Consider the following 13,344-nt stretch of genomic DNA (forward strand, 5'->3'; position numbering starts at 1 on the left):
TTTTTGTTTTATTCAGATAAATATCCAGAAGTAGAATTGCTAGGTCATGTGATAGTTCTATTTTTAGGAAGCTCCATACTGTTTTCCATAGTGTCTGTACCAATTTACATTCCTACCAAAAGTGAATGAGGATTCCCTTTTCTCCACATTCTTGCCAACACTTGTTATTTATTGTCTTTTTGATACTAGCTATTCTAGCAGGTGTGAAGTGATGTCTCACTGTGGTTTTGATTTGCATTTCTCTAATGATTAGTGATGTTGAGCACCTTTTCATATGCCTGTTGGCCATCTATCTATACATCTTCTTCAGAAAAACATCCATTCTGATCTTCTGCCCGTCTTTAAATAGGATTTTTTGTTTTTATATTATTGAGTTGTATGAGTTCTTTATATATTTTGGACAAGGCAGGCTTTTGAGGAGGTTGAGAAAGTAAAGCCAGGGTCAGAGACTGAGAACTTTCAGAGGTTCTGGAACTTTGGTCACTATCTCCATTTAATTTTGGTGGCCTTAAGAGTCGTAAGCCCTTTCACCCATTTATGACTCATTCGCTCATTGATTGATGGATTCATTTATTCCTTTATTCATTCAACGGCTGATATGCACTTGCCAAGTATGGGCTTTGAGAGGCAACGACAAGCAAGATAAACATGGCCGCCATGCCGAGAGCTCACAGTCTGGAAGAGGAGATACATGAATTCACAGAAAATACAATACAGTGTGGAAAGTACTGAAATCGGGGAAGCATGAGGACAGGGCAAATCTGTGGGGCACAAAATCCTGGCTAGAGGAAGGGACAGGGCTTATCTTCAAGTACAGAGGAGGAGGTATGGGAACATCAAGGCCACAGTCGGTTCTGGGGGAGGGGAATGCCAAGATATGATCTGAAGTAAAGACAGTGTAAAAGGGAAAGGAATCAGGCTTAAGACTTGGAGGAGGTCCTTAAAAGGTCACCCGGCCATGAAAAATTTGCTGTGGGGGTACCTGACCTCTCCGATGGCCAGCCAGCATCTTGCACAGAGCTCAGCACACAGAGGGCATGAGTAAATGCTTGCTGAATGAATAAGTGATTGAACAAATGGGCTAACAAATGTGTTCCTGACATTTGCACTACTGAGTGATCACTTGCCTGGAGAGTTATTTTTTAATTCTTCAGGTCTACAAAGGGAAGGGTGACACTGATAATCCTCAAGGAGTGAATAATCAAAACGCTATTATCTCTGGCTTTGAAGTTCATGAAATGAGCTTTCCTTTCTTTCTCCCTTCCATACCCCCTCCTTCTTCCTTATACCCTCATCCCTCCCTTTCCCATCTCTCTCCTCTCCTGCCTCACTTCTATTTCTTTTCTAGCAAAGGTGGATTAACTTTCCTGATCAAATCCAGTGATGTTCATATGCAAATTGAATCATATGTCTCGAGTTCATGCTGAGAAGCTAAGAAAGAAAAGCAGATGTGTGCAGGTAGGGGGCACTGGCACAGGTCTGGATTTTAGTCCTGACCACGGAAATTTCATCAGCCACATCTTTAGGAGGCTGAACTGAAAGGTCCTAAACAGGAGGAGGCTGCAGGGCCAAATGTGGGTGATGCCATACCTGAGAAACTACCTGACACAGAGGTAGGTCTCCTCCATTGGTTATTAACGTAATCAACCATCTGCTGAGCTCCTCCTCTGTATCAAGCACTGTGCTATCTACAGAAGACGTACTACACAAAATTCTGATCTGCTTTCAGGGCACTCCCCGGAGCTATGGTGGTGGGGGATCGGGGTGGTGGGGAGGAGATTCCAAATACAGTATAACATGATACACACAAACGAAAGGCGCTGTAGGAATAGAGGAAGGAGCAAGACCTGGTAGAGTTAGGAAAGCTTCTCAGAAGAAGGGGTTTTGGACTGTGTCTCAAAAGGGGATAGGAATTTGCCTGGAGAAAGGAAGGCACACTGGGACAAGACGAGCCCTGACAGAGCTCTTAAAGGACCAGATGTGTCTATGAACCAGGAGTTCAGTGTGGTGAAGCTGGGGCTGCCTGAGCGGGGTGAGTGTGGGCTCTGTGTGCTTTGCTGGGAGGGAAGGGGTTTATTATTTATCACATAAGCTTGGCTGGTCAGAACCACCAGAGTGCTTTTTTAAAATATAGGTTCCAGGTACCCATCCCTGATCCACTGAATCAGATTGTTGAGGAAAGAGCTTTGAAATTTGTGTCTTTAAAGCCTCTCCAGGTATTTTTGATGATTAACCAAGTTTGAGAAATAATATCGTGGGCAGAAAGACTATAGGGACTAAGACAGTCTCAACGGCCAAGATGGGCTTTACATTTCCCAAGGATATCCAGCCAAAGGGTGAATGTAGGGCTGCACACGGAGCCAGCATTACTAGCTCTGAGTCTTCTTTCCCCTTTTCCTGAATCCACCAAGCTTCCAGAATGATGGACTGGGGCGTTTTAACTTGTTTCAGTCTCAGTTTATTGAGTAGAGACACATCATTCACCTGCCTCCCCAGTAAGACTGTATGTTCCCACAGTGTAGGGCCGAACAGCCAAGAGGTGCTCAGTCAGTGCTGGTATCTTGACGTAGGCTCTTGGCCATTCTCATACCAGAACATTTTATTTCTCTCTTTGGATTTTTTTATTGTCCTTGGGGTGGAGAAGACCTTATCAGTGGAACATTCCTAGCTCCCTCTCAAGCTCAGGCAGCAGAGGTCCTACAAGGGGGATGGGATTCCAGGAAGGGTCTTCGTGTCCACACATATACAGGTGCCTGAAATACGTAATCATTCCATGACTATGAGGAGACCAGAGGACACGTGCTCTGTTCTACACTCCTGCAGGCAAAACTCTCAGCTCCTTCTCATAACAGCATAGTTCTTCACCCACTCCTTGCAAAGGGAGCCCCTGTATTCTCAATCCCATTGGCCTCTCATTTACTCCAGAACCTCCCTTCTTCACTCACCATCTTCTTTCTCCTACATCTTCACTCATTTCTGTTTTGCTTGCTCTGCCCTCAGCCTACAAACATATGCAATATCTTAAACAAACAAACAAACAAACAAACACCCTAAGTGGCCCCAAACGTTCTCTCCTCCCTACCTCCGTGCATGTCCTTTCTCCTTTCTTTACTTCACCATGAAACTCATCAAAAGGGCTGTCTACACTCCTGGCCTGTAGGGCTTCCCCTTCCATCCATTCACTCTCCTCCCCTATTCCACTGCTATTTCTGCCCCCAGAGCTCCACTGAAAGATCTCCTTCCCAGGCCAAAGCCAATGGTCTCTTCAGTCCTTTTCTAATAAGCCTTTTCTCATCATTGCCATTGTCAGACATATCCTGTTGAACACTCTTCCTAATTCTGCAGCATGATTCTCCTACTGCTTACACTGCCTTTCTCTGTTTCTGACATGGGATCTCTTTCATCTATAAGGATGGTGTTCCCAGATCCATTCTGAATCTTCTTATTCTCTTTGCTCTTTTCAAGAAGGGCTGTCCATTCCTTAGGCTTCTTTTCCTACCCATGTGCCGATGAGATAACATCCAAATCTCTCTCTGGATCCCAGATTTATCCAGTTTCCAACCACTGTATCCAAATGCCATCTGATAAGCCACAGACACTTCATATGTACCATTATTTCCCTCTTGACCACTGCAAATCCCGTTCCTCCTTTTGTATTTCCTTTGAAAGCCTCCCACTGGTCCAAGTCAGAAAGCATTGAGTCATCATTCATTTGTTCATTGAATAAATGTTTCCTGAGTGCCCACCAAGTGCCAGGCACTGTGTTGGTCACTTGGGATACAATATTAAATAAACTCCTTCTTCTCCTTGAATCCTCACATCCAATCAGCCACCAAGTCACATTCCAGCCCCTAAATCTCTCGCAAATTTGCCTCCCATCCACATTTCCAAAGTCTTGGTTGATGCCCCTCTTTTTCTTCCTTGGATAATTGCTTCAGCTTCCTAACTGGTCTCGCTCCCTCCAGTATCCCCGTATAACCCTCTCTACTCCTGCCAGAGCCATCTTTCAAAAACTCAGGCTTTCCTGCTATTGCTCTGGTTCAGAAGAAGAGTGGTCAGCATGCTCCCCAGGACTGATCCCAGTGTTGTCAATCCTGCTCGCTCCCTGCTACTCTTAGACCTCATTCCATCCAGCTACTTAATTGCATGGACAATGGAGCCATAAAGACTGGGTTTAAATCCTTGTGCTGTTCCTTACTGGCCATGTGCTACAGAAAAATTTAATAACCTTTAACCAATCATGATTCAGTTTCTTCATCTACCAAATGGGTTTATTAAACCCTAATTAATCATGATATTATGAGAACGAAATAAAACCATTTACATCAGGGGCTTAGCTCAGTGCTCAGCACATGATAAACATATAATAAAAGAGAGCTATTATTGTTATTACCAACGGTCTAAGACTTCTACCCTTCAAAATCCATGTCAGGATAAAACCCAAGCTTCTATGTGGGTTCACCATGATCTGGAGCCTGCTGACCTTTCCATCCTCATCTTGATCCAGGCATGTTGAATTACTTTCAGTTCTAAGAGACTGTTCCTCAGTGCCTTGCACATGTCTACTCTGTGCCATTGATCTCCAAGCCTACTCGTCCTTCTAAAACCTGTTCAAATGTCACCTCCTTTGTGAAAACCTCCCTGGCTTTCCAGTTAGTGGCTTCTTCCTAGGTTTACCCGTAGTAAACCTAGGAAGGTTTGGACATACCTCCATTGTATTTTAGTACTTTATCTGTACTTCAGTTTTTTATTTGCAAATATGTCTTCTCTCCTATGAGCACATTCTTCAAGGGCAGAGATATTACCTATGGTCAATGAACAAATGAATGCTCATCTCATAAAACATACTGTGAACTTGGAGAGGCTGTGCTTTTTTTCTCAAGGGGACGTCCCAAAGGTGACTAGGTAGCAGTTCTTGGACACACATGTATCTCTGCTGTGGCCTATTGAACAGGGTTAAGAAAACACTAACCATTTTCCCTGCTGTTTGCAGGCAGGCAGCTTCAATTCTTCAGTCATAGATTTTGAGTTTCAACACTGACACCTTATTTCTGCATTGTGTGCCCACGTGGTGTCAGGAAGGGATGCCATTTAGCCTTTCTGGGCTCCCCCAGAAGCTCCCTGAAGCTCATGAAAAACCTGTGGAGATGCTAGAACAGCTTTCTGCACAGCTCGACTCTAAGGGAATGCCTTTCAGAGGGGCTGGCTTCAGGAACTGAAGCTGGTGTAACCTCTTGCAGGATACATGGTGGAGCGCCCAATATCGGGCCACTGACCGTCAAACATTTGCCAAAGGTAGGCCTTCTGGAAATCAATCAAATCGTTTCTCAGAAAATTCTCAGTCTTTACCTATATCTCCCCCTGCACTCCACCTTCGGGTTCAAAAGAAAACAGAGATAAGCATCTTTAACAATGCCCAAGAAAGAGCCTTCTAGTCAACAATTTAATAACCTTATGGTAGTAAGTCCTTCTTCTGGTCTAGCCTCCATCCTCACGTGTAAGTGGCTAGAGCACCCTTCTCCATTGACTAGGTTCATCATCAAATGGTTTGACTCTTTCTTTGTAAAATGCTTTGCAGAGGAAATCTGTTTCCAGCGTTCCTAGCATTGTGGTCCTAGGCTCCTTGATCAAACCATTTTAACGTGTTGAGTAAAATTTGAAAAAAAAAAAAAATAGCTTCTTACAAGGTAGTGCATAAATGGAATTATATCCCCCTAAAACTCATATGTTGAAATCCTAATCCCCAATGTGATAGTATTTGGAGGTGAGGCTTTTGAGGGAGGTATTTAAGATTAACTGAGGATATAAGGGTGGGGCCCTAATCCAATGGTATTGGTATCTTTATAAGAGGAAGAGGAGACCCCAAGGATTCCCTCTCTGTAAGTACACAGTGGAAAGAAAGGCCATATGAGGACACAGTGAGAAGGAAGACCTCTACAAGCTAAGAAGAGAGTCTTCACCAGACACTGAATTTGGTGGGATCTTCACAGTGGACTTCTAGCCTATAGAATAAATGTCTGTTTTTTAATCTACACAATTTGTTATATTTTGTTATGACAGCCCAAGAAGACTAATATAGAAAGAATACTCCTGAGTCCAAAACCCAGTGACCGCAGGGGCCCAAAATGTGACTCAGAGCATGAAGCTGGTTTTGGCTCTGAGTGCATTTTTTAATAACTGGTGAAATAGAACTTTGGTTTTCAAAGTCTTGTGATAAAGAAGGAACAAGAGACAAAGGTCATGCTTCACCAAAGTAGGAGACTCTGAGAGAACACCTCTGAATAAAGCTGAGCTAGTTAAAGATGTACCCTTAGTATGAGAGTGAGCTAGAAATAAGCCTGTCTTTCTTCTAATCTGCCCGCCGGAGGCTGATTTTTTATCTCAGAACTTGACACTGAGTGGACAGCAAACAGAAAACTTCCCCCGGGACTCCAACACAATAAATACTCCTTCAAATTACTTGGGTGGTTTTAAACCTTCATACTGCGAATTTAGTCTGGTAATGTCACCAGGCAGCGGGCAGAAGCAAATGTAAACTTTCTCTGGAAGAAACCACCTTCTACCCAAGTCTTAAATAATTCCCACAAATAAAGTTTATAAATTCTAACCACATAGTCAAAAATTGTAAAACAAAGAAGGAAACATGGTTCTGGGGGCCAGAGGTGAGAAACAATAGACAACAGAATCAAACTTGCAAAGATTTCAGATGTTGGGATTAACAGACATAGAATATGTTTAATAAATTTAAAGAATTAAAGAAGGATCTAAACATACGAGTAAGGAGAAAGAGACTATACATGTGATCAAAAACACTTGAAAAGGAATCTAATAGAACTTCATAAAAATAAAATTATGATATTTGAAATTAAAACAATTCTTCAGTGGATAAATTCAACAGAGGTTAGACATAGCTGAACAGAGACTTAGTGAACAGAATGAAAAAGGGAAAACATGATAGAACTTAAGAAACAGAGAAGACAGAGTGCTTTGTCAGACTTCCAGAAGCAGAAAATAGAGAGAATACAGGAGAGGTAATAGTTGAAAAGATAATGGCTAAAAATTTCTCCAAACTAATGAAAGATACAATTCATGGATTCAAGAAGCTTAATGAAATCAAGTATGAGAAATACAATAATATCCACAACTAGATACATGATAGTGAAACTACAGACAGTAAAAACAAGGAAAAGACCATAAAAGTGCCAGAAGACTGTTATTCAGAGGGATAACAATAAACTTACAGCAACATTGGAAGCTACAAGACACTGGAATATTCCCATGTGCAGAGAGCATATCAACCGAGAACTGGATCTCTAGTGAATACTAGTGTTCTTTCAAGAATAAGGAAAGTCTACAGCCATGCCACCCTGAACAAGCCCGATCCTATCTGATCTTGGAAGCTAAGCAGGGTCCAGCCTGGTTAGGATGGGAGATCACCGAGGAAGACAAGGTGCTGTGGGTGTAAAAAATAAAATATAAGGGATTGTAAGATGACAAGGTCCTTGCAATCTGTGAGGTCAACCAAGGGTTGCCTCACCTAAAGAAAAAAAAGAATAAGGAGAAAACAGACATTTTAAGACAAACAAGAACTAAGAAAGTTTGTCATCAAGAGGAAAATAAACCTTCAAGCATGTACTTTGGACAGAAAGAAAGTAATTCCAAAGAGAATTGCAATAAAGAATAGCAAACAAAATAGCAGTAAATATATCAGTAAATCTAACTGGACATTAGTTTTATTAAATACTAACAACAATGACTTGTGAATATGAAACAGGAAAATACACTCATCAGAGAGTATGAATTGGGAGGGATTAATTGAAGTCATAGTGTACTAAGACCTCTGACTTTTCAGGAGGAACATAAAATTACTATTTACATTAGACTTTATTAAATATGCATGTTAATATTTTAGGGAAACCCTAAAAGAACAGAAATGATTGTATAATTTTAATGGCCTATCTTTTTCAGTTACATCATAGATCGTGAGAATGGATTTTTAAAAATCCAGCTGCATACAAGGCACATATAAAGCATTAGCAAGTAGAAAGTTTTAAAGCAAAAGGAAAAGATTTATTAGACAAAAAACAAAAGAAAGCTGATGTAATATTTCGGAAAACAAACTCTAAGATCAAAACACTACTACAGATAAAGAGAGTCATTACATAATTATTTTGAAAAAGTTCAATTCACTAGTAAGATAAATATTCTCAACTTGCATGCTCTGATAACACAGTCCTAAAATACATAAAGCAAAGTCAAGAGAACTTCAAGGAATTATAGGCAATATGCCTTCCTCTGCAGCTGACTGATCAAGAAGACGAAATCAATAAAGATATAAAAGACATAAGCACAATATATAAGCTTGATACAATGAACATATTAGAACACAAAAAGCAGCAACATACAGTTTATTTTTTCAAGCACACACAGAATATATGTGAAAAATGAGCATTTCTGATCCAAAAAGCACGTCTCAACAAATTTCGAGTACATCAAATACAGACAATGTTCACTGACCACAAGCTTTAGAATCAGTAACAAAAGACAGCTAGAAAAGTCCTTTGTTTGGAAATTAAGAGATATTTCTAAACGGCTGAAAGATGAAAGAATGGAAATTAGAGAACACTCAGAACTAAGCTATATCAGATATATTACATATAAAAACCTGTAGGAATGTAGCCAAAATAGTTCTTAGAGGGAAATTTATAGCATTAGATGCTTAAATAAGATTGGAAAATAATAAATTAAGCATCAAAATTAAGATGCTAGAAAAAGAGTAAGAAAATAAACCCAAATATAATAGAAAGAAGGAAATAAAGATGAGAGCAGAAATGGGTAAAATAGAAAAGAAATATATCAAAAGAAGTACTAACAAAGCCAATATTGGTTCTGTGCAAAGAATAACAAAACATGAAACCTTTGGCAGTATTGATAAAAAGATACAAAATTTGTAGTAAAAAAGGTAATAAAAATATATACTGAGATAGTATACAGAATTTTATAGCCAATAAATCTGAATACTTAATAAAATGGTCTCAAAACAATCAGATGATCTAAATAATCCTTTAGTCATTTAAAATATTAAATCTATAGTTTAAAATTTTCTAACAAAAGAACATTAGACCCGGGAAGTTTTTCTGAAGAGTTCCACCAAACTTTTAAGACAAAAGTTATTCCAATCCTCCACTAATAACTCCATAGAATAGAAAGAGAGGAAACATTCTCCAAATCATTATGAGGTTAGCAATATTTTGACCAAAAAAAAAAAAAAAAAAAAAAAAAATCTGGCAAAGGTAACATGGAAAAAAACCCCTACTCTCATTAACAAAATAGAAGCAAATTACTAAATAAAATATTAGCAAATCAAATATAGGCATGTATAAACTGATAATTTTAAATAACCAAGTTGGTTTTAGCCCCAGAATGCAACGTTGGTTTAAAGGAGCAAATCACATGATGATATCAATAGATACAGAAAGGTGCTTGATAAAACTCACCATCTATTCACAATAAGAGCTCTCAGTGAACTAGAATTAGAGAGAAACTATAAACTTTAAAAAAAAAAAAGCTTCAGAACACATCATACTTAATGATGAAAAGTAAAAATACCCTATTTACCATCGAACAATGATAAAAATGACCACTGTCAACAGTGATTTGACATTATATTTGAGGTTCAATCCAGAACACTGGGACAAGGAAAAGAATGAAGAAAAAATATAAGGATCGGAAAGGAAGAAACAAAACCATTATTTTTTGAAGACGATGACTCTTATGTAGAAAACCTCAAATAATTAACAGATAAATTTTTACAAGACAGTTGCTATATAAAAAAAAAATCAAAGAATAAAAATTAATTGCATTTCTAAATATAAGCAAGAAACAGGTAGGAAATAAAAATTTAAAAGATATGATTTATAACAGCAATAACACATATAAGATATCTAGGAGTAAATATACAAGATTTGTAAAAGAAGAAAAAATTACACAAGTTTATTGAAAGCCATTAAAGAAGTCCTAAGTAAACAGAGAACTATACCATACCCATGGACTGGAAGATTCAGTATCATAAAGATACCAGTTCTTCTCCAATTGATTTATAGTTTTGGTATATTTAAAGATTCCAACAGGTTATTTTGAGAGTCTTGGCAAGATGCTTGTAAAATTTATGAGAACAAAGGGAATGTCACAGGAAGAAAACTAAATGTGAAATAAACATGGGAAAAGATATATATAGCAGTGTAAAACTACACACGACATACATAAATCTTAGGGACATAACTTTGAGTGAAGCTGATTAAGAATGTATACAACATGATTACATTTATTTGACGTTCAAATGCTGGCTTACTAAATAATGTAATTTTAAGGATACGCATTTATGTTCAAACTATAAAGAAAAGCAGAGGAATGATAAGTACACAAAGTAGTGTTTACTGGGGGATAGGGAATGGACTGGGATTGGTGAGGGACATACATCACTAAGGTAACTGTGATACTTTTTCTTAAGCTGAGAGATGGCTATTCGTTCAGCTTAAGGAAAAAAGTTTGTTGTATTAATATTCTTTATATTTTACTTATATGTTCTAAATATTCTTTTTATCTACTTAATATCGAAATGATATTTAAGGATTGTTTGCAGAGAACCTACCACGACCATGTTCTGGGTTCGAAACCCCTTGTAGGCCAACAGTCCCCAACCCAGCCCTGCCCAAAGGACACTCCCTACCTCCCCACCCCCCGCTCCAAAAGCCTTACCTTGGCGGGGTTGAGCGCTGTGATGATCCACACACAGTGTGCGTTGTTGTCATACTGAATGGGGAAATTGGGGGAGGTGATGATGCCTGAGGGGCCTCGAAGGTGGGCATCACACATGCGGGCTGCAGAGAGGAGATGGAAGACAAGACTTTTAGTTTAGACTAGGTCCAGTTCCCATCCCCACCTCCCATCCCAGCCCAAAAGAGACTGAAGTCTGTATAGTCCTATCCCAGACATAACCTTCTGCTTCCTGTTTTCTTCCCCCATGGTTCTCAGCAGGTTCAAAGGGAAGTCACAGTTCTCGGAGCACAGGGGTGGGGGCAGGCCCCACATGCCCTGACCTGCTGCTCTGTAGGCAATGATGAATTTCCATGATCAGGCTAAGTGAGCTCCCTACCCTGACTCTGTGGTGATCAGCAGCTCATCTCTACCAAAAGGGTGGAGTCTTCATATCAACCTAAAGCTAGGTGGGCCTCAAGCACCTATGGACCTGCTAAGATACCCACTCCCCTTGTTCTACTGACCTGTCTGTTTTCCCATTTGCTCTCAGGCTTCCTGATGTAGAATCTCAGGATGTCTTTATCAAGGCCACCCAATTAGGTCACAGAATGTCTGTGCCCAAGGACTCTGCCAAGGCCTCCAGATCAGCCCAGGTCCAGGCAGCCCGAGTGATCTCGGTGCCAATCAAGGACTTCCCCAATTCCTTCCCCACACATAGCACAAGCCTAAAACAGGCTTTTGACTGGAAGCATAAAGATTCTAGGTGAATTAGAAGAAGTGCTCTACTCAAGTAGATATAAAGTGTTATCAATCACAGTTTAATCTAATTAAGCTCTTTAAAATAGCTTCTAAACTAATTAGATTAAGTAGTGATTGATAACCGTTAAGGTACTACATTGTACCTGGGTGTTTGCCTTCTTTAAAAATGTGTTCTTTAGTTCTAGCCACTTCATTCTTCAATGTTAGTGCTCAGCTATTTTAATAAAGAGTTCTATGAGCCTGTTCCGTGGCTGCCCACATGGCAATTTATCCTAATCGCAGGCAAAGTGCCTAACAGTAAAGAAATAGTGAGCAAACTCAGAAGCCTAAATAGATAAAATGAAAGTGATGTCAAACCTGGTTTCCCCTGATGGGGCAAAATATCCTAGAGCTTCCCTTGGTGTGTGGAGAGGGCCATGATAAACCTGTCCCAGGAAGCTGTTTCCACTGCTCCCAGATATAACTCATCGCTTCTCATTTCATGAGCTCATTCCTGCACTCACTCATTGAAACATTTATTGAGTGCCCAGCAGAGTACGGGGAGAGAAAACGTCTGGGAAACAATCCCTCCTCTCTGAAGGCCACTGAAAACCATTCGAATCAAGAAGAGCAAGGGTTGTCCGAGGATTATTTGCGAGAGGCTGTTGGGTCAGAATTGCTCCTCTTCTAGCTCATCATCTTCAGTGAGGATGTTCCCTCTGGTGGCTTGCCCCAGTCCTGAGCCTAAAGGACCTTCTCCCTCATCCTGAGCTCAAATGTCAGTGGAATCAAGTTGGAACAAAGCCCTAGGGGAAATCTCTCCTCCACACCCCTTGAGTGCATCTGATTGCTCCTGTAATCTGGCTCTGAGAAACACTTAAATTCACAGACTGTGCTTGTTATAGCTGGGCCTGAGGGCAGCTACCATGGTGAGGAGAGCACAGGCTGTGAGTTTACCAGCTTAGCTTACTGGGTTTTAAATTTACCTGTTGGTTGTTTAAGCATGGGTAAGTTAGAAAACCTCTCTGATTCTACTTCAGTTGTAAAATGGGACTAGTGACATCGCCTCATTGAGGTAAGGTGAGGATGAAGTTATATGAGATAATGGATGTGAAGGCTCGCCCAGGACCTGGGACATCATCAGTGCTCAACAAAGAGGAGCTGGGAAGGTCAGACTCGCAATGCCACGTTCATTCCATTTCACTCTGCCCAAGATTTCTTTCAAGATTTCTTTTAAGATTTCTTTTGTCTACCTTTCTTGAAGTTTCTTTACGTAAGATAATTTTTCCTGTGGACACACTTGAGACTGACAACATTACTAAACAAATTAGAATAAGATCATCAAAACCAAAAGCGTGATCCCAGCCCACCTTTGCAGAGGACCTGTGGATTCAGAATCCCAGCCCTGCAGGGGGTCCTTACAAATCTCCACAGGCACCACCTCACACCTCTTCTGGAAAGCCAGGTTTTGCTGCCTTAAAAGCCCTCAGCTTCAGACTCAATTTATCCTGCACTCGTTTCCAAAAATTAGATGGTATTTGCAGTGTGTTGAAATATGCTGAAGGTAATTAGAGAGAACAGGTCAAAAAAGGCATTTACTGCTTTAAGAGCTTAGAGAGAATTAATTAAAATATTACAATCTGCAGATAGTTAGCATGGAGCACTTTAAAATAGGTTCAGAATGGAGCATCAGCTACATTTTTCCTCTAGTGTCTGGAATAAGGTCAGGGGGTCTGAGGACAGACAGACTTCCCCCTGAACGGCCAGCCCCCAGGATCCGACCAACAGATGGGCAGCTCATGGCTGCAACCCACACAGGCTGGCAAAATGGTAGATGCTCAAATGAGA

General features: G+C 40.2%; 1 protein-coding gene across 7 annotated transcripts in view; it reads right to left on the reverse strand.

The window, feature by feature from the left end:
* Positions 1-13,344, reverse strand: part of CSMD2 (CUB and Sushi multiple domains 2) — a 545,384-nt gene that overhangs the window by 241,740 nt on the left and 290,300 nt on the right. For 6 of the 7 annotated variants that reach the window (XM_039837028.1, XM_039837026.1, XM_039837027.1 and 3 more), the window contains one exon: positions 10,759-10,880. The exons of the other annotated variant lie outside the window; for it this stretch is intronic. In XM_039837028.1, the coding sequence (XP_039692962.1) occupies positions 10,759-10,880 (122 nt within the window). The remainder of the gene's footprint in view (positions 1-10,758; positions 10,881-13,344) is intronic. 7 annotated transcript variants of the gene reach the window in all.

This window comes from Pteropus medius, unplaced genomic scaffold (assembly GCF_902729225.1).
Source record: "Pteropus medius unplaced genomic scaffold, Ma_sr-lr_union100, whole genome shotgun sequence".
Taxonomy (NCBI): domain Eukaryota; kingdom Metazoa; phylum Chordata; class Mammalia; order Chiroptera; family Pteropodidae; genus Pteropus; species Pteropus medius.